Below are 24,454 nucleotides of genomic sequence, written 5' to 3' on the forward strand. Positions count from 1 at the left end.
CAATTATTGGTCGTGTCTGCGATATCAACGTTGAAATCACTAACGAGTATGAACGGGACCATCAACTACAAGTACCGCCATCTAGTTACAAATGCAAGTACCGCCATCAGTGGCACATACCCTCTCTAGAGTGGGTACCTTCAACCTGTGGCTACGTACATCACCAACAACAAACCCTATGGGATGTACAGAACCACGCCCTAAGGAGCTTCGCCCCTAAAATGCCATTTCAATAGTCATGACGATCCCCCACAATATGCCTACCACGTTCAATTCGAATCAGTAATGCATAAGCCTAAACAGAGTATTTGTTTTTCATGCACAGTGGCTAACTTGGCAGGGTCTCCATGAATTAGATTGAATTTAGTGCAGTGCTGCCAAACTGCATGTGTGCGCATGTCAGTGATGATAACTGAAGTGTGCGCACTATGTTATTGCAAAGGATTACTGCTTCTCGCATTTCATTTCACGCTGGCTGCACATAGCAAACATGACAGGATAGGTTTACCCGGTAAGCACAAGCATGTCTGATAGCAAGCGCACTAGGCTGGATTCAAAGCAAGCAGGTAAACACGCAGTCAAAGAAATAAAAGGATGTATGCGTATGCAAGGCAGCATGGGAAATCTGTGTAGCAATTTCTCTTGAGACTCATGTCACGAACGCACCAAGCAGCGCCGACTCCACTTGGTGCACACAGGCTCAAGTGTGAAGAAGCTCAGAGTGTGACACTCCGTACACATGCATTGAGGCTCATTGTAAAACTCACCAGAGATAAGAGAATCGAGCTCCTTATCAGATTTGCAACTGTAGAAGTTTACAGGCCCTGCACCTTGCAGAGCATCGGCCACAGACGGCTACAAAAAAGAAAGAAAAATTGGCAAAGTAGCAGCACCACACAATAATCAACTAGTTGAGTCATAAAATTTACTTACAAGATATGTTATCAACATAAGGTCGTATAAAACGTAAAAGATTACTTATTAACAATTTGAGCCATAAACAATATTTACAATATGTGTTATCAGCATAAAAGCATATAGCATGCCAGCATTGTCAAGATTGCACAAATGATAATACCTGCTCATCATAGGGAGATTTTTCGCAATAGCAAATATAAAGATGATACTTATTTATGCCATCAATGTGCCATAATCATCAGGCACACACTGCGTATTTGGCTGAAAAAAATGATGAACCACCATCACTATCCTCTTAATTGGCTCTGCAAAGGAACCACATCAAAACTATGCCCTTCACTACTGTACTGAGCAATGTACGTAAAACACTAGCAGTTCAGTTGAAGATTCACAGGTACTACGTTGCATAGAGCGGTCTGAGTGAGACGAACAGTAAACATGAGCCTACAAACACTGATGGTTTCTCTTCAGTTGATCACCTCGCCCACAAGGTACAATGTTGCTGATGATCATACCAACTGATGATCATAACAACAACGCGAGATAGCATTTAACAGTGCCGTTTATGCTAGCCGTGCACAGAGCACGCACAGCCGCTTTTCTGCGCAGCAACACGAAATTCGCTAAGGTACAACGCTGAGAAAGAAGCAACTGTCTGCATGCTGTGCCAACCAAATGAAAAGAAATGGTCATGAAAATAATAACTAACAGATTACAACACCAAGCAAAGTATAAGAGATGTTGTTTGTAGTAATCACACTATAATGTGAAGAAAGTAAAGTACACGAAAAAGATAACTTGCCGCCAGCAGCAACTGCTTCGCAACCTTCACATTATATGCCCGATGCTCTTACCAATCGAGTTATGGCGGCGGTTTGCTCTAGTGAGTTTATCAGTGCACTTACATCTGGAAGTGTTATACAGTCAATCCCAGGTATATATAATTATTCGCTATATCGAACAGTTGATTAATCCCCTTGAATTTCCTGTGCAAAAGTGTGGGACTGGAGCACACATGTACCTAACACCCGCATAGCATATCGAACAGTGCGCCGCGCCGAAGCCCAGAAAGTGCATTGGTTCTGACAAAGATTTATCATTTTTCGGCCGCATTCTAACAAGTCTCGATCCCTCCTCGTGCACAGGTGATGAAAAGGCGGCTTAATTCTTTGGTTGCGCACCATTTGCGAGTGCGCCAGCACGTGATGTGCGATATGCTGTATGTTGTAACGTGTGGGCACAGTGTTTTCAGAGGGGCCAATTGCCGGGGGGGCGCCAAAACCTGTTCTGTGTTTATATTGTTCTTTGCCTGTCCCCGAGCATCTAAAAACTGAACAAGCATACGGTACTGACAAACCTTGAGGTTAACGTAGATCAATGTGGCCTGCTGCTTGGCAAAGTTGTCGCTGAGACTCTTGAAAGCCTGCAGATAGAAACATGACCACAGGGTATTTCAGAATCTATATCACTCAAACATATTGTAATACCCACAAACTCTCATCGTGTCCTGTCACAGAACTTGGATACCTCATCACTTCAGCTATGATACACGATGCTCGCAGCAGAAAGTTGGTGTAAAGTGCTCGCATTTATTTTTCAAACACTTAAGGCTCATTAATACCGAATGCGGCGCGTCAATGCGGCCAAGTAGGTTTTTCGAAGCAGCGATGCAGCGAGTGCGTGAACCTGTTCAGACTGCCTGCCTCGTATGGATAGTCGCACGACAGAATAGGCGGGCATCTCGTGTTTTTGCGCACGTGTCCCTGCGACGTGTCTGCGCTTCTCCCAAACGTACACCCACGCCACCATCGCCCTACCGTTGCGTGGCGTTCTGATTGGCTGCGGCAAAGCGGCAACCCTCGGCAGGTGACAAAAAATTGCTCCGAGAGCGATCGCATTTGTCGCCTGGTTTTTCTCCCCCTTTTGCCGCCTAGACAGGAAGTTTTTCCCGCTTTCTGCATTGCCGCCTCTCCGCTTTGGCCACCCCGCCTTCGGTGTGAACGAGCCTTTACATACACAATTGAACTTCACTTGACCATACTTGCAGCTTACAATACAAAGCGGCTCTCTAAAAACGTAAGGTTTCCTGGAAGGACTAGTGCTTGCTACGATATTGAATATAAATGAAGGAAAGTCAAGGGTTTTGAATAGATCAAGAAAATGATTCCGTTTTTTTTATCAAAAGCTGGACGTGTGACTAAAATGCGATTCACGGCAAGCTGTTCCGAGTATTGTTCACACACCTTTTATTGCTCTCTTTTCAATAAGCGATGTGCATGTCCTATGCAAAGGTGACATGAAATCTCATCAATAAAGGCATTCTTGAAAGGCACATGACTAACCCATTCATGTAGAATAGGTTGAGTAGTTCAGATTTTGTTGAGTAGGTGTGGAATCCTTGATGTTACAAAACTGATGCAGAAATAGTGACAAAGCAAATCAGCTGTATACAATTCTGCACAGTGTAAGGAGGATTATAAATGACAAAATTAGCTTCCAGCTATTTCTGAAGAATTGATTTGCCATACTCAGTGTCAGTGTGCTTCGGATTGTGAATTAATGCACCCTCGTGCAGCCCACGTCTAACATCTTGGTTATCTTAACTTTTAGTGACCATCTCTCTGAAAAGCACTGGTCTCCAAACCACAGGGCAGGTCAAGCTTTTTGTGGACTGTAAAGCTTTACATTGTGAGAAATCCGTGGGAATTGCCTGGGGCATGATTCTCTATGTGTCCACCTTGTGGACTGTCCACTTCGGCCTTCAAGGACTGGCTAGAGCTTGGCGAGCAGCGCATCCCGTTTCCTATCCTTCTTCCACAGCATCATTTTAACGCCACAACATAGCTTTCACAATACTCAACACAAATGAGAGGGATGGAATGTGTTTCACTGCAACGAATGCTGCCTCTAGAGATCCACTTCTGGAAGCGCATCTTGGAGACTGCGCATGAACTCTGATCACGTTAGCAGCCGGCCGCCTAACGTACGCATTTTCAGCATCGTCCTCAAACACCTGAACATGTTCATACGCGAGTTAGGACTTGTCAAGCTTGTTCAAGTACTATCTTATTATTGATATTACTAATAATAATATCTGGGATTTAATGTCCCAAAACTACAATATGATTATAAGAGATTACGTAGCAGAAAGCTCTGGTATTTTAATCACCTGGGGTTCATTAACGTCCGCCTAAATCTAAGTACACGGGCCTCAAACATTTCCACCCCATCGAAAATGCAGCCGCTGCAGCCGGAATTCGATCCCCTGACCTTTGGGCTAGCACGCAGCGCCATAACCACTAGACCACCACAGCTGGGCAAGTGTCTCCTTATTGAACACTTCATAGAGTTTTTTGTTCTCTATATGCTAAAAAGGTGCGAGTGGGTTTTTAGTGCTGATGTAGTCAAGAGTAAATGATCTCACAGCTCACCACTTTCTCGAGTAACTGGATAAGCTCTGCCGAAGTGGACATGTCCACAAGGCAAACACATCGAAAATAGCTTCCCTGGTGTCTTCGTTCTACATACGGGCAGATGCCAATTATTCCTTTCGCAACTAGCGGTATCGTTACATGCAATATGTTAACTGGCAGTAACGATAGTGAGTGCACCAACCACCGTAGGAGGAGGAGTCTGGAAAATGTTAGTTCTGTACCTAGCTCGTTCAATGGTAGCGCACGTGCCTGTTACTGCTTCACTTAAAAGTGGCATGCAGTAGTGAAAGACCAAAGAAACCGAGAACCATAATTTTCAAGAACGCAGGCTGCACTGACAGAAGGCACAATTGTTTACGTCACAAATAGCCTCCCTTGTGCCAAAGCAAGCGACAAACCCAAGCAACTGCTCACAAACCAAGCACAGGTTTTCTTGTCAGTTTCCCATTCCATATGCACAATGCTATAACGTGTGCAGATCCAACAATCAAGCCTACGCGACAACTCTCTCAGTGAACGCCAGCTCATAGCTGATACAGCTGCCTTTTTACACGTTGTAGCTGGACACGCAATACGTTCTTGCACTAACACTGTTCTCCGACGTGCTGAAAGGAACAAAATGCTTTGCTAAAGATTTAACAGCACGCACACTTTCATCCAGCCACTGAGAATCACTAAAAATAATTAAAATTATCAAGAAAATATTTTAAAAATTGGCAAAATGCCTTCATATACGCATAAACAGATGCTGCTGCGCACCCACTCAGGCTAAACTTTGCCACCAGGGTGAGATGGTGTGTCGGATATATATTACAAGATATTACATGATAGGAATTGCCAACTAGAATTGTCAAAGAAATAAGAGAGAACTAAGAACTAACAGTTACACACAAGTGCCATCATTGTCGATTACAATGTCATCTAGTAACTTCAGGTTATAACTTCTGGTTAACCTGTTCTTAGTTTGGAAATTATTTACAAGCAATAGATTTAATTACTATTAGTATCCCACTTTGAATTCAAAAACTATGGAGGCTATAAAACTGAGAAAACTGTCGAGTCACCGAAAAACTTTGTGAGAGCTACAAAATTAACCAGCCTGGTAGTGAGGGGTCCCAGTACAGCTCGGTTTAGTTATTTGGACGAGACTTACAATGCAGGTAGTGTAGTCAACGACGTTGATGTGAACGCCGTCATAGACCACGAATCGCGGGGAGGTGTCCTTGGTGTCGGGCAGAGCCTTGGTGATCTTGTCGGTGGTGTACATCGAGGAGGGATACAGCACGGTCCGGTCAGGAGACACAAGGACATATGGAATGCCCGACATCGTCTGGGGAGCACAAAATATGTACTGCATCAGAATGTTGATATGTACAGACCCTGCATATCACGAAAACTTGTGTCGAATTTCTTTAAATGCCTGCAGCAGATAAGACTACTCTAATACTTAAGCTGGAACAGCTCAAAGAAGGTAGACGTTACGTTGTCTCCTAATGTAGTATCTACTATCCGTAATTGGCCCCTGAAGAATGCTTTACCCTAAGTCCAAAGCTGTACTGAAGGACTAGACTTCACATAGGGCCTAGTGGTGGTACGATTCGGCTCTTGGACTCGGAAATTGTTTTGAGCAGGTGCTACATGCGCTAGAAGTACAATTTCAGGGCCGACAAAAAAACTTCTCAAGTTTCATACGGGTCGCTCAAAAATGGCTTAACGAAGAGCCACTCTGCTTTTCGTAAAACAAGCCATCGCAAAGTCTTGCACGGACAGAGCACAACTGAGCCTTGAAGAATAAATAGCTGGGCTAAACAAAGCTTTTTATCTGGATATGTTGATACGCTTAGCCGCTGAAAAGGCCTTTGAAGCCACTACTGCTAGCAACGGGGAAAAAAATGCCCAAATGTAGTGGACACTAGCGAAGGCCCACTGTTATCTCGATAATGCCTTCTACAAAATTTTAAAAGACTGGTTCAATATATGACACAGATATTGTTTTCTAAGTGTCAAATAGGCTGGAGGGACTTTGCAAAACAGTCAATAAATGTTAAAGCAAGAAAAAAGAAAGGGATATGTTGTAGTGTGAAACACAGCAACAAATACACAGAATACCCTAGAAAGTGGATGGGGCTGTAGCTCAGTCGGCCGAGCATCGCAAGTGGTTGTGGATTCAGTCTCTACTGACAGCGTAATGCCTTCTGCCTGGTTTTATTTTGATGCACTTTGGCCCCTCAATGCATTCCCTTTCTTTTCATGCATCGACATATTAAGTCTGCCCATGCAATAATAATAATTGTACATCTAACTAGCAAAAGTAGGTGGCAAGATAGTTGATCTGGTGCATATTTCGAGCATGAGTGTCTGGCAGGATGAACCTTATCTACATCAGAGGTCTCTAGATTAAGATACGGGACAGGCAGGCCAATACGAGCTGTTAGAGCATTTCCAGAGTGGAAGCTGATCTGACGTGAGGGCGCCATTGGCACATTCCTTCAGTTCTGCTTGCAAAAACAACAGTTCATCTTTTTCTAACCCGCCAATTCAGCTGAACGCAATCGTTGTATAGTTTCCTTTGAGAGTTCTTTTATATAGTACGCAAGATAAGCCTCTGAGACCACTGGCATCACTGCAGCTAAAATGTCACCTATTCTAAGTGTACAGCATTAGCTGCCCAACATCCCACATGCATACAAAGAGCAACTACACCACATGCCTGCTTCTTGGTGATCTTCACTCGTGGCCTGGCATGCTCGTACATCAGCAGAACAAGGGAGATGACAACGCCAACAATGATGCCGTACTGGAAGTAAAGCACGTCAGTTACATACAACTGTTAATTCCTCTTACTCACTTGACCATGTCGCAAGTGTTGACTGCACATAAATTTATCAGCGGATACTAGAATAATGCTGCAAACATAACAATCTGTATATAATAATTTGTGAGCTTGACATGTCTAACTTAATGAAACCACTTCAAGATGCACTATCGGGAATCGGGCTACTGTCCAGAGGTCAAGATGACGCAGGGCAAAGCCGGTGCACACCAGGTGACAGGGGAGCTCTGCTGGACTTTAGCATGACAGTTGCACATCACAGCTTCCGCAAGATCATGTCTACAGTAAAATACCGATCAAGCGTCCCCGCCCAAACAATCAACCTCCTTCCTTCTTCGGGAGATTTAAAATATGCGGCCTGTTCTCCCCCTCCCACAATTTTCACTATTTCATTCATCGTTCTTATTCGTCCTACAAGATGAAAGAAAAGAGTGAATGCTGGCAGATACAATAAATATTTTAATTAGAAGCACTATTTATTATTGCATTCTCTAATTAGTGCAGTCTTTATTCTATGTGGCTCTCTTACTGTCATCTTTATTTTAATTAGATGCAGTTTTCATTAGTGCATCCTTTAATTAGTGCACTCTAATTAGTGCATTCTTTATTCTTGGCTGACCTTCCGCTGCCATCTTGAATTTCGATTCATGACCAAGCAAGCACCTCCGTCCTCAATCTTGTCGAATTATCTTTCACCGTAGGAGGCACACCTGATCGAGATTCTACGATATAGTGCTGTAAGAGGTGCTGTGACTGCCACAGGGTGCAGCCAAATGCCAGCACCACACTCATTTAAAATGGGCACTCAAAAGCCATGACGTGAACTGACGTAACTTTCTGCCTCCTGGTCATCAGTTACCTGTGTACCTTTCAGCCCACTCGTTCAAACAAAAGAAGAGCGCTCTAACCCTTCGATAAACCCTTGCAACTGTGTTTGAAATTGAGAGATTCAAAATGTTTTTGTGACAACTTATTCGACATGCAGTAAACTTCTGTCGAAAGGCATTTGACAATAACCTGGGAGAGCGTCGCAGAGCCCGTTCAAGTAATAAGCAGTGCTGCACAATATCTTTGGGTGCATGATGCACTCACCTCCAAGCCAAGGACAAATGACACGATGAATGTGGCAGCAAAGGGCAGCAGATCGAGGCCTGAAACAAAGATTGCGCACAACAGTGAGGAAGGTCTCGTTCTGTGGGTACAAACAATATTTTTAGTTTTTCTGATTATTAATCATTACTTCATAACCGTTCATTTTGTGCCACGTATTTAGTGCATAGCCCAGCAGATCAGCGAGAGACACCCACCGCTCGAGCCACACAATCCACGCAATCGCAGATCGCACCTTCTCCAAGACTGGCACATTTCCTGTCACACCATTTCTGTGATCACACCTGTATACCATTCCACCAGTATATTCATAGCCACCCCACTAGTCTCGGCAATCAGCTGCCCTAATACACCTGTCAACCACAGGGTTAAGAAAGCGCAAAAGTGCTCATCCTCACAGTAATATGTACTTGAGGTAAAGCTGGTTATATATCAATAAACAGTTAATCTATGAAAAGTAGGTATTGCATAAAATCAGTCAGGCCTGGTGAGCCACTGCAGCCTGTAGTTCACTATAGAAGAAGGGTGTCAGATGCAGTTACCTACCCAATTCTTTAGTTCCTTTAGTTTAATATTTTTCAGACAGTGGCGGTACTGAGCCAAAAAATTCTGAAATTTCATTAGAATGGCTGTAGAAAAGCAGGGACTGTGAGGATGCTGTTTCAGATGCGAGCATATTTAAGTGTGCACCGGGTCCCCCTTCAGGGGAACGCGACAGCTCGTTGCAGCATGTCCCCCCCCGCCTCTTCTTAGGTGACTAGAGGAGAGCGCCCCCAAGCCAATGCTTACGGCTATGAGCCATTTGAAAAGACCGCTGCCGAAGCCACAGTGAGCCGAGTCTAAGAAGCCTGGCCTGAAAGGCTTCGTTATGCTGAAACATTAAACATCATGTTTTAGATGCAATGACACAGAAAAAAGTAAACACGCACGGTTTGTTCGCCACATGGCAGGCACATCCTGGTAGTGGACCATGAAGATGACCGCTGTGATGATGATGGCTGACAGGGAGGCCTTGGGAATGTACTTGAAGTAGGGCGCCATGAACACCAGAGCCATGATCACAATGGCACCTGCACAGGATGTGTAAGGCAAGCTTCAGGCCCCAGAAACTCAGCACTAGTCTCGGTTTCAAGGAACCTACATGCTTGCAGCAGCTGCCGTACATTCTAAGATCTGGTTGAATGAAGCGAGGTTGAAGTGAATGTTCGTATTTATTGGCTTTCGCAAGTTTTGACAAATAAATAAATTCGATACCACTGTAAGGAACTTTTCTTTTGTTTATATGCCTTTTTTTCTTTCTTACTTTGTGAATTTTAAATCAGGCGAAGCACAGAAAGTTGTTGTCTTGATCTCGTCACGCTTGCCTCCACTTTTTCTCACCATTCACTCAGCAATATATTACAAGGTGGATCGCGCTCAGTTATATAGCTCAGTTAATGTGCCAACTACGGGAAAGATAAAGACAGCAAATTGCCGCGGTCAGAAAACGGAAGCAGCAGTGAGCTACACCGAGCAAGTCAACCATGCATTTGACAAAGGTGGCTAAATTGGGCAACACATGCTTTTCACAGTTCTGCGGTGTTCGAACCAGGGGATTTCCAGTTCCGTGAACGTTTTCTGGGTTTCCTAGTGACACCAGGTCAGCACAACTATTCAAACCCATTATTTGAGCAGGCATCAAGCTTCTTTTTTGTGTTCCCGGGCTAGCTATGCATGGGTCGCCGCCACCGCACGCCGTCTTTCCATACAAAAACTGAGCCCCTACCGCAGGAGAAAACTATATCCTTGAGCAAACGCTGCCATCTAGTGGACAGCATGCAATGTAAGCCGTAAATGCGCGCTCCTCCCCCTGATTGCTAGAGGGGAGTACCTATACCGCTAGGGCAGTTTGGTGACAGTTTAGTGACAGTTTAGGCTGGCAAAGCAGTTCAGGGGTTAATAAGACTTACAGCTTACCTGTTATAAATGTTTTCGTTGGATAGCCATGCACTCCAAAACAACCCATACTTCAATACGTAAATGAAAATTCACCATGCTCGGCAGTTGTCATTGCCAAATGAATGTGTTCGAACAAAAAAAAAAAAATTCAAGCTGTCTAGAGCACCCTCCAAAGAGATAACATTCACAGCTTGGCAAACACTCACCGGTGAAAACTCCACCCATTGGCGTACGAACACCGCTGTTGTTGTTAATCGCCGTTCTGAAAAAGCGCAAACAATACCTCAGCCATCGGCTACAGATAAGCAATGACTGGAAAAGAGCACAACAGAACGGGAAAGTTTCCACTTGAATGATGGCCTATTTACTGCTAGATGATTGAAAATGTTTACGGAAACGCTATACAGGAAAGCTACTTGTCTTCCGAGCATTTGGCGATGGAGGTGCGTCGCAGTGCGACTTGAATCATGGAGGCCAGCACATAATACAGAAGCATGCACTGAACACTTGCAGAAGTGGTAATGATTTACTTGGTTTTTCTCAACTATTTATAAGATGAATCACAGAACATGTGACATGTGATAAGACATGAGATTAGTCATTTTGTGGTGCCATTTCATAACGTTAAATCCATGCCAACTCGTCCAATCGTCTTTCGTACTTTGCATTTGAAAATACATTGGTAGAGAGAGGGAATTGCTCAGTTGTGTGCATAATGCTAGATGAGTTAATATTCCATAGTAATGAATCATTGTGCAATACTCAAGAAACAGAAAAAAATTACGACCTAAGCTCTAAACCAGTAGTTGACCGAAACACAAATGTACACTACAGATGTAATCTTTTTCTAGATTCTGAAGCATCGCAATAAACATCCCATCGACTCTAAAAAAACAAAGGCTTGGTAACCTTCAACACAGTTTTATCTTTGCACCTCAACAACACTTCTGTGCCTGAGCGCAACAAACGGTATTTTAATCTTGCGCTACGTACGGATGAACTAGAAGATGCCTGTCTTTCAAGACAGCTCAGTTTTGCATTGAGATCTTACTTAACCACAGCAGGATTAGCCGAAGTCCCATTACCCGAGCAAGAGTGGAAGCTGATATACTGGACACACCAAACCATACTTAATTTTTTAGTTGTACCCCCTCTTGAATGGCTTGTCTGCTACTGTGTAGAGGCATTATAACTTATGGACTGCGGGGGAAAAAAGACACTCAATGCTGTGCATGTGTCCTCTGCCAGTCCTCGTCTATTGTGCTGTTCTCACATTCATTACATCCCACCAACAGGCTATCAGCATCAATACACCTACACAACGATAAAAGACAGAAAGTCATAACTCAAACGTCGATATAACCCTGATATAACAAAAAATCGGTTATAACGAAGTAAATAAAAATGGTGTTGCAATAGATATAGGTCTAGCAATAAACCTGTATAACAAACTTTTACATATAACAAACCTATAAATGCAACTTCGTTGTAATGAGGTTTGGTTGTATGTGGCCAGCTCCTCCCCTACAGGAAATTGCTTACATGAAAGCTTCATATGCTCATTCATTCGCTCATTGTGCTAAAGAAAGATTTGACTAAGTGTCCCAGTACTGTTGAACTCTTACACCCTTCATCGGCGCAACACTTCATGAAGGAAACAAGGACATAACTGTGTCCTACGCAGTGAACGTGACACAAGTAGCTGAAGTTACGTGAACAGGCCAGTTCATTGCACATTAAAAAAAACATACATTCAACAACATATGTCAAATTTACAAACGCTTTTTTGAAAAGTAATTGATCATGCGCAAGTTTTACTGTACTGGAACAATAGCAAGCTTGAGGCTGGAAATGGCAGCGCTGTGAACAAGTGTTTCACCACAAACATTGCCTCTGCAGACACACGTACCTGGAAAAGCTGCCCGTTCCAGGATATGCACTCACGAAGGACCCCATCAGATTACAAATACCTGTGGGGAAGTAACAACTTTCTTGTCATGGCCCTGAGAGAACTACAAGATAATACAAAACTACCACCTTAAATATTATCATGCATCAGATATATAACAACGTTCACTTGATGCCCAACAACTGCTTGGCTTCGAATAACAATTTTTGTGGAAACATTCTCGATAAGCAAAGCAATTTCATAACCCAGCAGGAAAACTAAACTATAATTTGAAATCTGTCTACAACCTCTGGTTCGGCTTGTCAAACTGGGTTCTGTGAAACCCAGAGATTCCACAAAGTGACTCGGTGACATAGTGACTCAGTTTCATTCTGGCCGCTCAGAGAACCTTAAACTGAGTCACTTTGTCATTTTACCTCGGCTGGTACCTAACTGAGTTGTTCAAAGGAAGTTGCATTGCATTTCGAAATGCACTTAACGAAGCCTTCACATGTCAAATATGAACATCAAGTAATGAGTAATGAGAAATAAATGCCTCAGCGGCTCTAAAAACTCGTCGTAGCATTGGTAATTCATACTTTGAAGTGCAGTTTGTAGCATGCATGCAGGAATCAATTTGGCAATTCTGCATGCTGAAAGAGGGATGATCACAATTGCTGTTTATATGGCATGAACAGATGCATGGGATGCTTTGTTTGCGACTCATTGTGTGTAGGCATTAATATGGCACAGTTTGTATACACACTTATTTTGCAATCAAAACACGCAATATGCACTTTGATATGCGTATTAAGTGTCGCTTCGTTCGGACACAGGTTATTCAAACATTCAGGCTAAGCCTTAAGGCCGGTGTACCGATGGCCACTTCACAGACTGGCATTGTTGTTTCGTCTCTTTGTTGTTGTTGTTGTTGTTGTTGTTTTGCAGAAAATAAAACACGCTTTTCCAGATCTGGTAGCTTGTTTGCATAAATACATTGCTTACAACACGTGGTTCCTGAAGTATGCAGTGCACAAGTACGGTCAACCAGTGCTTTACGCGAATTGTGGAGGGAGGGAAGATTCTTTAGAACAGAACTTTCGGATCACAAACACACCTAACAATCGATGTGCACACATTAAACAATCACTCATTACTCACAGCAAGTGCCTTAAAAAAGTTTACAAAGGTTCCTTATAAGAGAGCCCCTCTAGCTTGTGATGCGACTGTGCTGCATGCTCCAAACAAACCCAGCATTTTTAAGATAACCTTCAGATAGACACTGTCTTTTACCTTACCAGGAAATTTTCTTTGAGCTTGACATTACCCGGATTAAGCTGTATATTTCAATATTTCTTTGGTTAATTTGCCCTGAATTCCTTTGCGAAATCCCTCGTAATTTTCATTTCACCGTAATAAATGTGCACATACCAATCGCAAGCATCTCCTGGGTTGAGTCGAGACTCTTGCCTTTAGCTGAAAAAAAAGATAAAAATAATTGGCTCAAGCTTTCAACATCTGAAAAGTCTCACACCCATGGCAAAATTTTTGACAATCAACAATACTCGGTGCAAGTGCGTTTCGACAACCTGAATAATCCCTTACCGAATGCTTTTGCAATGGCCACAGATTCGAGAATCGACAGCAGGGCTATGATAGGAATTCCTGCACCAAGTGACTGTAAAAGAAGGAACCGAGATCAGTATCCACAATGCGCAAGAGTGGCTAGGTGCGGCACTGTACGATACGACAAAACGAATGTACAGCCAAAGTGCAGTACAGAACAGTGAGCAGACAGTCAATAACCTGGGATTTTGTCAGGCACAATGACATCTCAAAGCCCACTGGCCTCTAGCATTTCATTTTATCCAAATGTAACTGGGATCGAACCTATGTCTTTCAGGTCGACAGCCGAGAACTGGGAGCTACAAACTTGGCAGAGCAAGTTTAAAAAAATTTCACGGAGCCAACAAGGCCCGAATGCTAAAACAAAGGCTTTAAAATCATTAACGTCTCACTGATATTTAGGTACTGGGGTTTTAGCACAAATGTCAGAAATACAACTTTGACCTCCATTTTCTCTTCTAATAATTATGACAAAAATAATGACAACAATGTTTTCAAGAAAGATCGTATCACTCTCAAGGCATTTAGTTTTGGAGTCACTTTAACAGCAGGCCTTATACTATGCAAAGCAACATCAATAAGACAAAGTCATTCGTTTCTTATGAGGTATTCACATGATTGCAAATCCTAGGGGAATAAAGGCGAAATCTAGTGATGCTAGCTCACAAGGAGAATTCCCCACACATATCCACCGCTCACACGAACGAGGAGGACAAAGGAGGAGACTAGTGTTACCAGACCACTCTGGTGGCTTGTACCACCTGTTTCAGCACCTGCTGATGACGAAACCACCAGCGTGCTGCCGCTTCATGTGGAAGAAAATGCAAAAATGGGGCCAAACACTTGCCCGAAATTTTGCTGTATTCCCCACCAAGAAGGGATTGTTTGGCCTTTTAGTCAAAAGGATCCCATCTCCCTTGAGGAGGCACGGGGAGTTCACGCCTGCTCGTTAATCTGCGAGATCGTTGTCCGGTGATCCACAACCCTTCCTTCTGCCCGCAAAATTTATACCCCATGTGAATACTCTTTTAAAGTCACTTTTGCTGTAGTACAATACAGTAGACTCTCAGTAAACAGAAACTGAAGAGAGCCAGAAAATCTGTTCCAATTAACAGAAGTTCTGTTTACTCAAAAGTGAACATTGGTGCAAAATACAAGCCCGAAGCCAAGCATTGCAGAGGCAATAGTTCCGTTTAAGCAGTAGTTTCGTCTAACAGATTTCCATTTACTGAGGGTCCACTGTACTGTCGTAAGAGAAAGCATTGCAGGATTGGAAAGGAGCTACCAGCTGTCATGGGACAAATTTTCTTTTCTTAGGTGCACACGCATGCCCATGTTGCAGCATCAATATAATCTATAAGGTCCGAAAACTTTACTGAAAGTCATATAGAACTCTCTATGATGTTGCTGCATCAGCGAGAAACAATAATTAAAATGCTAGTCATTATGTTGCCCCAAGTCATATTTATCAGAACTTCTGATAATCCAAACGACATACTGAGGTTATTCTTGAATTTAAGTTATCGAGAGTTTGCTGTGTATCTGAAATTATGCGGAAGAACTATACAGAGTATTAATATGATGTGTCAAAGTTGAGAAACTGAAGGTTACAAACAAAATCTTGAAAGACAGCTGAACAAACTAGCATTAGTGTTAGAGTCAGTGCAAACACTATGACTAACCCTCATAATGTCGACGAAGTTCATGTGGATGGTCTTGTTGTTGCTCGTGTCGAAGATGTCTGCCGTGAAGTTTGGCACCTGGAAAGGGGGCATGCCGCCTTTCACCTCATCCGTCAGGGCAAAGGGCTGCATGTTGTTGTTCAGCAAGATGGCTGCGACCACAGCACAAACCAGGACAGCAATGGCATTGCGCGCTGAAAAAGATAAAGTGGCCTCACTATATTGCTTCTCATGTGCACGGAACATCGTAGTGGTTAACCTTGTACTGGTGAACATTGTACTGGTGTGCTGGGAACATCGTACTGGCAAACTAGTTGGTATATGAACATTATTCTCTTCAGCGGCAGTGGCTACTTTTGTGCACAAATTGTTTATGATAATTGTTTTAACTTGTGAAACTAGCAAAATTATAGGCTGCACATTATATATGATTTGAACCTTCTGCACAGTCAATGTGCCCTGATTTAAGCTGATTATGCTGCGCGTGACACCAGCAGATCAGTTTGGTGAAGGCACTACGATGTTCGACGGTTCCAGAAACAACGTCAAAAGTACATTACCTTTTTTTTTGAAATGAATGCAACCAAAAACTCGTTGAACACACATTTGGAGTACATGATTTCATTCTTTATGTGTCAATATGGAACGTGACTGATGGCAGTATAATGAAGGACTCAATTACATTGCAATTATAACTAACTGCTCACACAAAACAACAAATTGGTTCATTTTTTTCTTGGCATGTAATATTCAGTACCTTAGAATTATGGTATGTGAATATGACACACATGGAAACAGTCCACCATAATTTGCCCTGAAGGGGCTATGGCACAATAGCATAGACAACAGATCAAAGGGCATACAGCACAAAATGCATATTTTTCCCTGATGCGGTATTTGAAACATTTTATGATTTGGTACATTTGGTCATTTCCTATGCATATTTTTATAGTTGTGCAGCCACACAAACTAGTGAAATTGTGGTGCCCGAATGAAGGTTGCTTAGAGATGTGCTGAGACCTCTTATTTTGTGCTTGTCCATTACCAAACAGTTCCAGTAAATTATAGTTGAGCTCCTTTATGAGAGCCATGCCCAGGTGAGCATTTCTTGCCCCTTACACGAGGTGTCTCCCGTAAGCAGGGTACAACGTTCGCACTTTCTGATAAGCACCTACTTTCAATATAGGCACAAAAAACACTTAAGAAAAAAAAAACTATTTTTTTGTGTATTCATAAAGTACAATTCTCCAACTCGAAAACACCACTCTTACCGCGACACGACGCTTGGTAACATGAAAATACGGGTAGAGACGCCACCTCGAGTTCTTGATGGATAAAAACCACTCACTTTAGGGGAGGCGGTTGATATGATAACACCTAAGAGGGGGGTGTGGTCAAGACTTCTTGTTTTTACTTGCGTAAAAACCCCTTTATAGCATATTTACTGTTAGGGTGTACGTGCTCACAGTGCTTTTACTCATTTGTCCTAATTGGCAATGGGAAGCACTGAAGTGAGGGGGGATGACACGGACCTTAGGGGGGGGGGGGGGGGGCAGAAGGGGGCTAACGCCCCTACAGCCCTCCTCTGGATCCGCCACTGGTAAAAACGAAGTTCATTATCATCAGTGGGTGCCACAGACCTAACATACGAAGTTTCAGAAAATTTCGTCGGTACAATGATGCGAAAATGCGAGAAGACGTATTGAAATTTCTGACATCATGCACCGAGATTTTGGTGCTAAACTTTAAAATGAAACATCAACCTTGATTTTCTCCTCCAATAATGAACTTATGATGATGTAACTGGACACATTAGTTCTCAGAGTGGAGTTTATTATTCCAAACCAAGTCATTGTTTTACTTTAGTGTCCCTTTAAACTCATTTGCCTCATAAATTAGTGTTCTTTATAAAAAAAATTCGACGGTATTATCTAGCTATACTAGATTTCATTCTATGTGAAAAGTACAAGTGAGCCACAGCTCATAGACACCAAGTGATGTCTAGCATCTGAACCACACGAGATGCAATAGTGCAGCATCCTTGCAGGAGCTTGATCAGTGGTGTTTTTTTTTTTTTAAACTACGCCAAAAGTAGAGTAGGTACAAGCTTGAAGCACATTACCTGTTGCAAAAGTCCACCAGATGCCCTCGAGAATCTTTTGTGCCCGAGGTGGGAGCCTGGAATCTGGGCCGAACTTCCTGTCTTTAAAATGCTGCACGAGCAGAGACACGTCCCCGTGGAAGTCGTACTGTTAGATGTCCCACATTTGAGTTGCGTTTCTGAAGATAATCCCATAATGCACCTTCCTGGTCACTTTTTCGATTTTCTTCACCGTCAAGGCTACAGAGAATGAGCTAATGGTGCAGTCTGGGAAGACTGCATCCAACCTTGACGTCTACTTCAAATGTGAGCCTTTTATTCTTTTTTTTTGCCCAAATTATAGTTACTATAAATGGGTAATATTTCTAATCGTTTCCAAATATGAACATTCACGAAAAGATTACCTCTGTGGATAACCCAACAAATTCCATATACATACGAACATTTTAAACATAGCACGGATTAGTACTATAAAGTTATTTGGAGATTGGTTTGCAAAAGAAGAAAGAATCATTTATGTTGTGCGATATCATACATATAAATATTTAACACCGGCATGCAACTGATCATGTGAACGTCTATGAAAATATTGAAAAAAAAAGTTGGCAACTGAGGAGCAAGGAAGCACTTGTCCTGCTTACACTTCTGTCTATCACCTCCTTTTTTTTTTACGCACTACTCGTTCAAATTCGAAACAACTGAAAGATTATCATTGCCGTGTCGATCCCCAAAAGTAGGAAAATCCAGATGCACAAAGAAGCACGCTGGCAAAAACTTTGATAGAGGCCGACCAAGGTCTCAAGTGAACATGTCTCTAGTGAGGATTGTGCTCAAAGCTTCCCCGTGAGAGTCGTGCAAGATCCCCACCCCCACCCCCAAAATTAAGGCAGTTTCACACTGGTGGCACCTGGCACCAAAGCGTGTGCCTTGAAGCATGTGGCCACCGGGAGGCGCTACAGCCTACCGAGCATTTAAAAGGAACTATGGGGATACGAATTAGGTTTTTTGGTTTCGGCTTGCCAGCAGCCCGCCTCGTTCCTTTCTTATTTTTTTTTCTTCTCTTTTCTAGTTTTTCTGTCTTTGTCCTCTTTGCTTCAATTTATTTCTATTTTCCTTCCATTTTATTCCTTTTCTCTATTTCTATTTTTTACTTGCTTCCTTTTTTTTTCAGTTTTTATACGGGGTCTTATTCAAAGTGATTCATTAGTTCGATGCAGGCAGTGCACTTACCCTGATGAGGAGCAGCAGAATTACACACGAGACACCCAGCAAGGAATCTGCCAGCCTAGAATCAGACAAGAAATCCGACATTTATAGAAATCCAACATGCGACGATAAATCTGACAAGAAATTGTGCTGTCTGTGTATAAAGTTGGCACTCACCTTATGGTGTGAAGATGCGTGAAGAACTGGTACATTGTGTCGAGAAATTCTTCAGCCTCAAATTTCATCCCAAATAGAGACTGAAAAGAAGCAAGAGTCAATGAGGAAAAAAAGCATCGTCCCAAATGTTTGTGGCGAACCTTAGTCTTAATTTCACACCACCGAGCCATTGCTTATCAGCGTGTGAACTATGTACAGTGCAGCAAAGTTTCAAAAGGCAAAGCTACTCAATTAAAAAACAGTGCGACATTTCTTCTCCTTTGCTTGACATAAGTGGCTGATACAGTCAAGTGAACGTGCACATCGAAAACTAAGACTGCAGATTTTCATGCGATATCTCAGTTTTAGTAGAGCACAGAATGTTCCATAATGTGGACCAAGTGTACTGTAACATATTTCTATCCTAGAGTAACTATGTAAAACTAGATTAAAATCCAAGAACAACTGCATATTCTCCTGTCCAATAAGCAGCAGCCACCAAAACATGTGACTAGACAATCTACCGCTACTGCATTCACATGATGTTTCACCGTCATGGCAACACTAGAAAATGCAATTCTACAAAATCCTACATAGCCATCGAAATGGAAAAAAAGCAGCCCCCTCAGACCTCTAAATGAGTGCTGATGTGTTCTTTTCATTCCCTGTCTTTCACAGACTGTAATCGATGCATGTGTGCAGAGAATCAACAATCCACAAGTCAATAATAAGACAAAAAGAGAGCAGAAAACTGTACAGTTGTGGCCTGAACATCATAGCAGTCTCTGCATAATTTGCCTGGAAATAAAAATAAACTGCACTGGTAATGATATGAAATGCACAAAACACAGGAAAAGTATTACGTCTGTATTATGTTTTTGGACAAGGAGAAAAAAGGCGGCAGGCATCATGACAGTGCATGTCGCCCTCTGAGCCACGTTACAGTCAGGAAGGGTAGCTCCGTGTAACTATGTTTCAAAGTGTTTCTCCAATATCGCTTACTAATACGACTTGCTTTGCAATCGGTGAATGACCATGAAAACTGGAAACCTATGACAAAACTAGGACATGATCGCTACGATGACTTGCTTTTTGTGGGATAGAGATCTTTGTGGTGAAAAGCGAAGTTCCGCCTTGCTCCCATATTTCATCTCATTTGCACACATAATTTCTGTCGCAGCATGTTGGCATTACAGTTGTCATACTAACTTGTGGAGCTTATTGCCTTAAAACCACAATGTGATCATGAGAGACTGCATAGTTTCAGGCTCAGAAATTTCGAGCTGGGGTTCCTTAACATGCACCTAAATCTAGGCATACGAGCCTCAAGCATTTTCATCTCAATCGAAAATGCAACCACCACGGCAGGAATTAATTCCCGAAACACGTGGATCAGCGATCGAGCACCATAGGCCACCACGGCACGTCTGTTGGCATCCCAGTTCAGCCCCCCTGATTGCCAAGAGGTCTTGTTATACGTCACAAAGTACTCTCACTCCGCACAGTGTAGGCTTACCTTGAGCTGTGTACTTGCAATGGTGATGGCAGCTGCTGATGTGAATCCACTGATTACAGGACCAGATATGAACTCCACTATGAAACCTGCATAAACAAACAATTCCAAAAGCAAATGTCAATGCAGAGCGTTTCTTGTTTTCTAAACAATGCCAGGACGAGTAGCAGCAGCATCCCGATTACAGTTTCTAAAGTTGCTCCCTCTGACAACACAGGGTGCAGCCATGTGCTTAGACCAGTGAGGATGTTTTCAATGCTGTGGTCACTCTACAATATGCATCTAGCATGTTACAGAATGGCACACTGCAAGTGGAATTTTTATATGTTATTAACCCAACAGCATAAAAGAGCTCGTTCTGCAGAAATTCCAGAATCGACGTCGCTGTCGGCGCCGGTGTCAGCATTGTTGGTTGTGAGCGAAAAATAATATTGTCCATGACCGAAAAATCAAAAGATTGCAAATAAAATAAATAACAATTTTCGGTCGAAGTTAAAATCAAACCCAGGTCATCAGCATGGGAAGAAAGTGTTCTACTAGAGAGGCACACTATTGCTTGAAACTGCTTAAAAAAAAAAAAAAAAAACTACCGGAGTGTCATGCAGCGGGAGAAGTCTCCATAGTACATGTAATATTGCATGGCAGAATTCTTAAATTGCACCAGTGATCAAAACAAGCGATTTATGCAGCATGTGGATAGTTTTATGCTGCCCAACTGTTACCAAGAGTGCAGCTGTGCAAGTGCACACGGCAGCTTACAGATGAGTGGCGGGTACTTGGCCAATTGGTAAACCGGACAACTATGCTGTAGACTTGGCAATTGTACGTACAGTAGACATTTCAAGATACTTGTAAATGGCCAGTGTTATGCACACAAATGTTCCTTTCCTTGCAGCATGGTTCAAAGAAATGTGCATGGGGCCAGATCACGCAGCCGTGTTCAACTATCAAAGGTGAAGTGTCCCCCCAAGTTTTTTCAATTCCACATCAAAGTTTGTCACTGGACCTGGCATCGCAGCGTCAGGAGTGAGGCTACGTATGCTGACGTTGCTGACATTGAAAAATAGTTTGGATGAAGTGTTTCTTGCAGGTGCACCTTCAAGAGGCACCAATAACAACCACGAAAACAAAATGAGCCGCAGCATCACAAAGTGTACTTGCCTGTTGTGCACCAAAACAGAAAGTGGTCCAGTAATAGAAACAAGCGTCACATTATTCAACTGTTTGAGGATTCTCAATGTCAGCACTATTTTTCTAGCTATTTGCTCTTTCATTTAGGACACAAAGCTTCTTATTCACAAGGAATCAGCTCTTTCAGGACAAGGTAGGGGGATGAGTGCAAGAGGCCTTCGTGCTGCTGTGGACATAAACACGAAAATAATGGCAAGGATCTTTGAACACCAATGCAGCCCGAAAGCTTTCACAAAGTAGCCCTTCAAATGATAGACGAATGCTACATGAAAGCGGCACTCACCTAGGTTGAGCAAGCCCATGACAATCTGGATGATGCCCGAGAGGAATGTGAGGATGATGGCAAATGTTGGTCCACCGACGTGCGTATACTCGCCGGTCATGATGGACATGATGGCTGTTGGACCAATGGTGAGGTCCTTGCAGCTACCAAATATGGTGTACATGAAGCTGCCCATGAATGCTGTGTATAGGCCATACTGCAGGTGAAGAACAATTTTTCTTTTTTTTTACTTGCTCGCACAACATTAAATATGACAACACAAAGCTATTTGTATGAAAGCAGCGCAGTAATGAGGCAAACTGGACTTGTATGCATCATAAACATAGGTCAGCAAGAAACCATATTCTTAACAGTGGCAAACCACAAGAGTTTACTCCTCCGTCATGACAGACTACCCTTCTCACACTCAGTTTTTGACTGATGCCTTATTGCATGGCCTACTAAACAAAGCAAGCTTTGCTTTAAAAATGGAAGCCTTCCAAGGGAGGCACTAAGAATAGTTACCTTTTCTAAAAATATTATTACAATAAACCTCTCTTTGAATTGCTTGACCACCTTCCGTTCAGTGAGGCACATAAGGTTAAAGTTGCTCAGGCAATTTATGCAATAATATGTTTAATAACCTGCTAGCCATCCCATATAATTTTCTGGCATAAAACACAAGGGAAGCAACCAACAACTGTATTAAACTTCCACGATGTCACAATGTATACATGGACAGAGACACATGGCGTTCAATGGCGCTACAATACGGAACACATTTTCATCACAGTGTAAATACTAGCCAAAGCTTTATGTATTGCTTAAAAAACTTTCTTGATTAATGGTGAGAAAGTTCTTCTATTTGTGTTCTCATGGTGATAATAGAGCCTTTTGTTGATACATTCTCCCGGCAAAAAGTTTTACTAACGCGTGTTTGAGTTGTCTCATGCAGTAGGTACACTGTTCTTTTTTTGGACTATTTCGTTATAGGGCTCTAAACCAGCGACCAAGGCTACAGGTCCAAACAGTATTGCGTATTGAGGGTATGCAATGAATCTAATAAACAAATGAAAAAAACAGTACGGGGAATCAAAAAAACAACAAACAAAAAGGCAGCTTTGCAATAGTGCTGCCAAGCTTGAAGGAAGTGCGTAGCTGGGCAGCCTTTTTCATTTCTCTTGGGTTTTCTCTTTCGTTCCTCAGCTATTTCTTGTTCCAACTTTTTATGCGTTTTTCCTTTCATGATTTCTATTTATTTCTATTTTTCTTTCTATGCTTCTTCTATGTTTCTCACTTGCATTTTCTTTCAACTTTCATACGTGGTTTGTGTCGTCTCGTTTTCCTAGCCATAGCAGTAATGACAGCACATATCACCATCAAGGAGCTCGAAGGACAAGAGGAGGAAGGCCCCGCCTTGGCGTGAGCGCGTGCTCAATATGCTGCAGCTGGCTATACTGTATGTGGTTTTGCCTGCATTATGCCAAGCATCCATGACAGCATACTACAGCGCATCCCCCTACCCCCCTAAAGTGCTATGCTTTTAAAATGAAACGAAACAGTGATAATGTGAACTACAAAGGACCAACCTGAGGAGGCAGCCCGGCAAGGACGGCCAGAGCCAGTCCCTGAGGGATGACCGTGAGGGCAACCGTCATGCCGGCCACAAAGTCCCCGTGCAGGTCCAGCAGGGAGTAGTGTGGTAGCCACTTGGTGATGGGAATGCGGTTCTTCCAGCGCTGCACCGAACAACACTGGTTGCGGGCTCCACGGCACAGTCGCTCGAAGCCGCTCGAAGGTGACTCCGGAGTGTCATCGGGTTCCCCGGAGTCATCGTTCAGGCAGTCACCTGCAGACATTGTGAACCTTCGTTATCCTATCTGCTACAACTGGAAAAGAATTGGGTATCCAGTAGCAAAGCACTCCAGAGAAAACCTTATGTCAACCGCCATCTTAAGATGACAGATCTGTCAGCCTACAGAAGACTGCATCTACCCCAATCATCTAAACAACTGCCACTACCTAAGCGTGTTGTCAAGTGATGCTACTCTTCCATTTATTTATGTGCAGGGAGAGTCAAAAGTTTCCAGGCCACTATCCCATGTTTATATGGAAGTGTGGCCTACAAACTTTTGACAAGGACTGTACATATACAGTAATTAAATATTCAAACAGAGCAGGAATACTAAGATCAACCACTTACTGTTGATGTATACAGTTAGCAATCGAAGCCTTATACACAAGGTTTATGCTTTCTCCCACGAACCCGATCAGGTGTTGCCAAATGAGGCACGAGTACAGACGGGAGTTTCTGTAACTTATACATTACCTAGCGTACGACGACACTCGACATCGACCTACTAAACTGTCATTTCCATATCAAGGGCTACAAATATTTCTAGCCATTCCATGGCTATGTTATACCGTTTAGAAATGTGCTACTCTATTCATTTACCAACAATCTCAACGAAAAACATTTTTCACAATTACCTGTTACAGCGTTCATAGATGCCTGGCAGCAGGATAAACCTGCTCGTCCCCCTTAATGGAGCACGTCCGAGGCTGTATAGCCAATAAAAACTCAAATACCAGGAAA

General features: G+C 42.7%; 1 protein-coding gene across 11 annotated transcripts in view; it reads right to left on the minus strand.

Moving 5' to 3' along the window:
- The window catches only part of LOC119180072 (sodium-independent sulfate anion transporter), a 144,969-nt gene that overhangs the window by 9,533 nt on the left and 110,982 nt on the right, over window positions 1-24,454 (minus strand). For 10 of the 11 annotated variants that reach the window (XR_012884800.1, XR_005110957.2, XR_005110956.2 and 7 more), the window contains exons 2-18: window positions 23,448-23,707; window positions 21,880-22,075; window positions 20,409-20,494; window positions 18,914-18,993; window positions 18,761-18,815; window positions 17,552-17,642; window positions 15,430-15,623; window positions 13,727-13,799; window positions 13,553-13,597; window positions 12,143-12,203; window positions 10,440-10,495; window positions 9,225-9,365; window positions 8,278-8,336; window positions 7,063-7,149; window positions 5,506-5,682; window positions 2,276-2,341; window positions 768-855 (exon numbers count right to left, since the gene is read on the minus strand). Coding sequence is in view for 1 of the 11 variants with exons in the window: in XM_037431214.2 (XP_037287111.2) it covers window positions 768-855; window positions 2,276-2,341; window positions 5,506-5,682; window positions 7,063-7,149; window positions 8,278-8,336; window positions 9,225-9,365; window positions 10,440-10,495; window positions 12,143-12,203; window positions 13,553-13,597; window positions 13,727-13,799; window positions 15,430-15,623; window positions 17,552-17,642; window positions 18,761-18,815; window positions 18,914-18,993; window positions 20,409-20,494; window positions 21,880-22,075; window positions 23,448-23,707 (1,815 nt within the window). In the remaining 10 variants the exon portion in view is untranslated. Of the gene's footprint in view, window positions 1-767; window positions 856-2,275; window positions 2,342-5,505; window positions 5,683-7,062; window positions 7,150-8,277; window positions 8,337-9,224; window positions 9,366-10,439; window positions 10,496-12,142; window positions 12,204-13,552; window positions 13,598-13,726; window positions 13,800-15,429; window positions 15,624-17,551; window positions 17,643-18,760; window positions 18,816-18,913; window positions 18,994-20,408; window positions 20,495-21,879; window positions 22,076-23,447; window positions 23,708-24,348; window positions 24,421-24,454 lie in introns of those variants that run through there. The other variant, XR_012884803.1, reaches the window with a different exon arrangement.

The sequence above is a fragment of the Rhipicephalus microplus genome, chromosome 7, assembly GCF_043290135.1.
Source record: "Rhipicephalus microplus isolate Deutch F79 chromosome 7, USDA_Rmic, whole genome shotgun sequence".
NCBI classification, from domain to species: domain Eukaryota; kingdom Metazoa; phylum Arthropoda; class Arachnida; order Ixodida; family Ixodidae; genus Rhipicephalus; species Rhipicephalus microplus.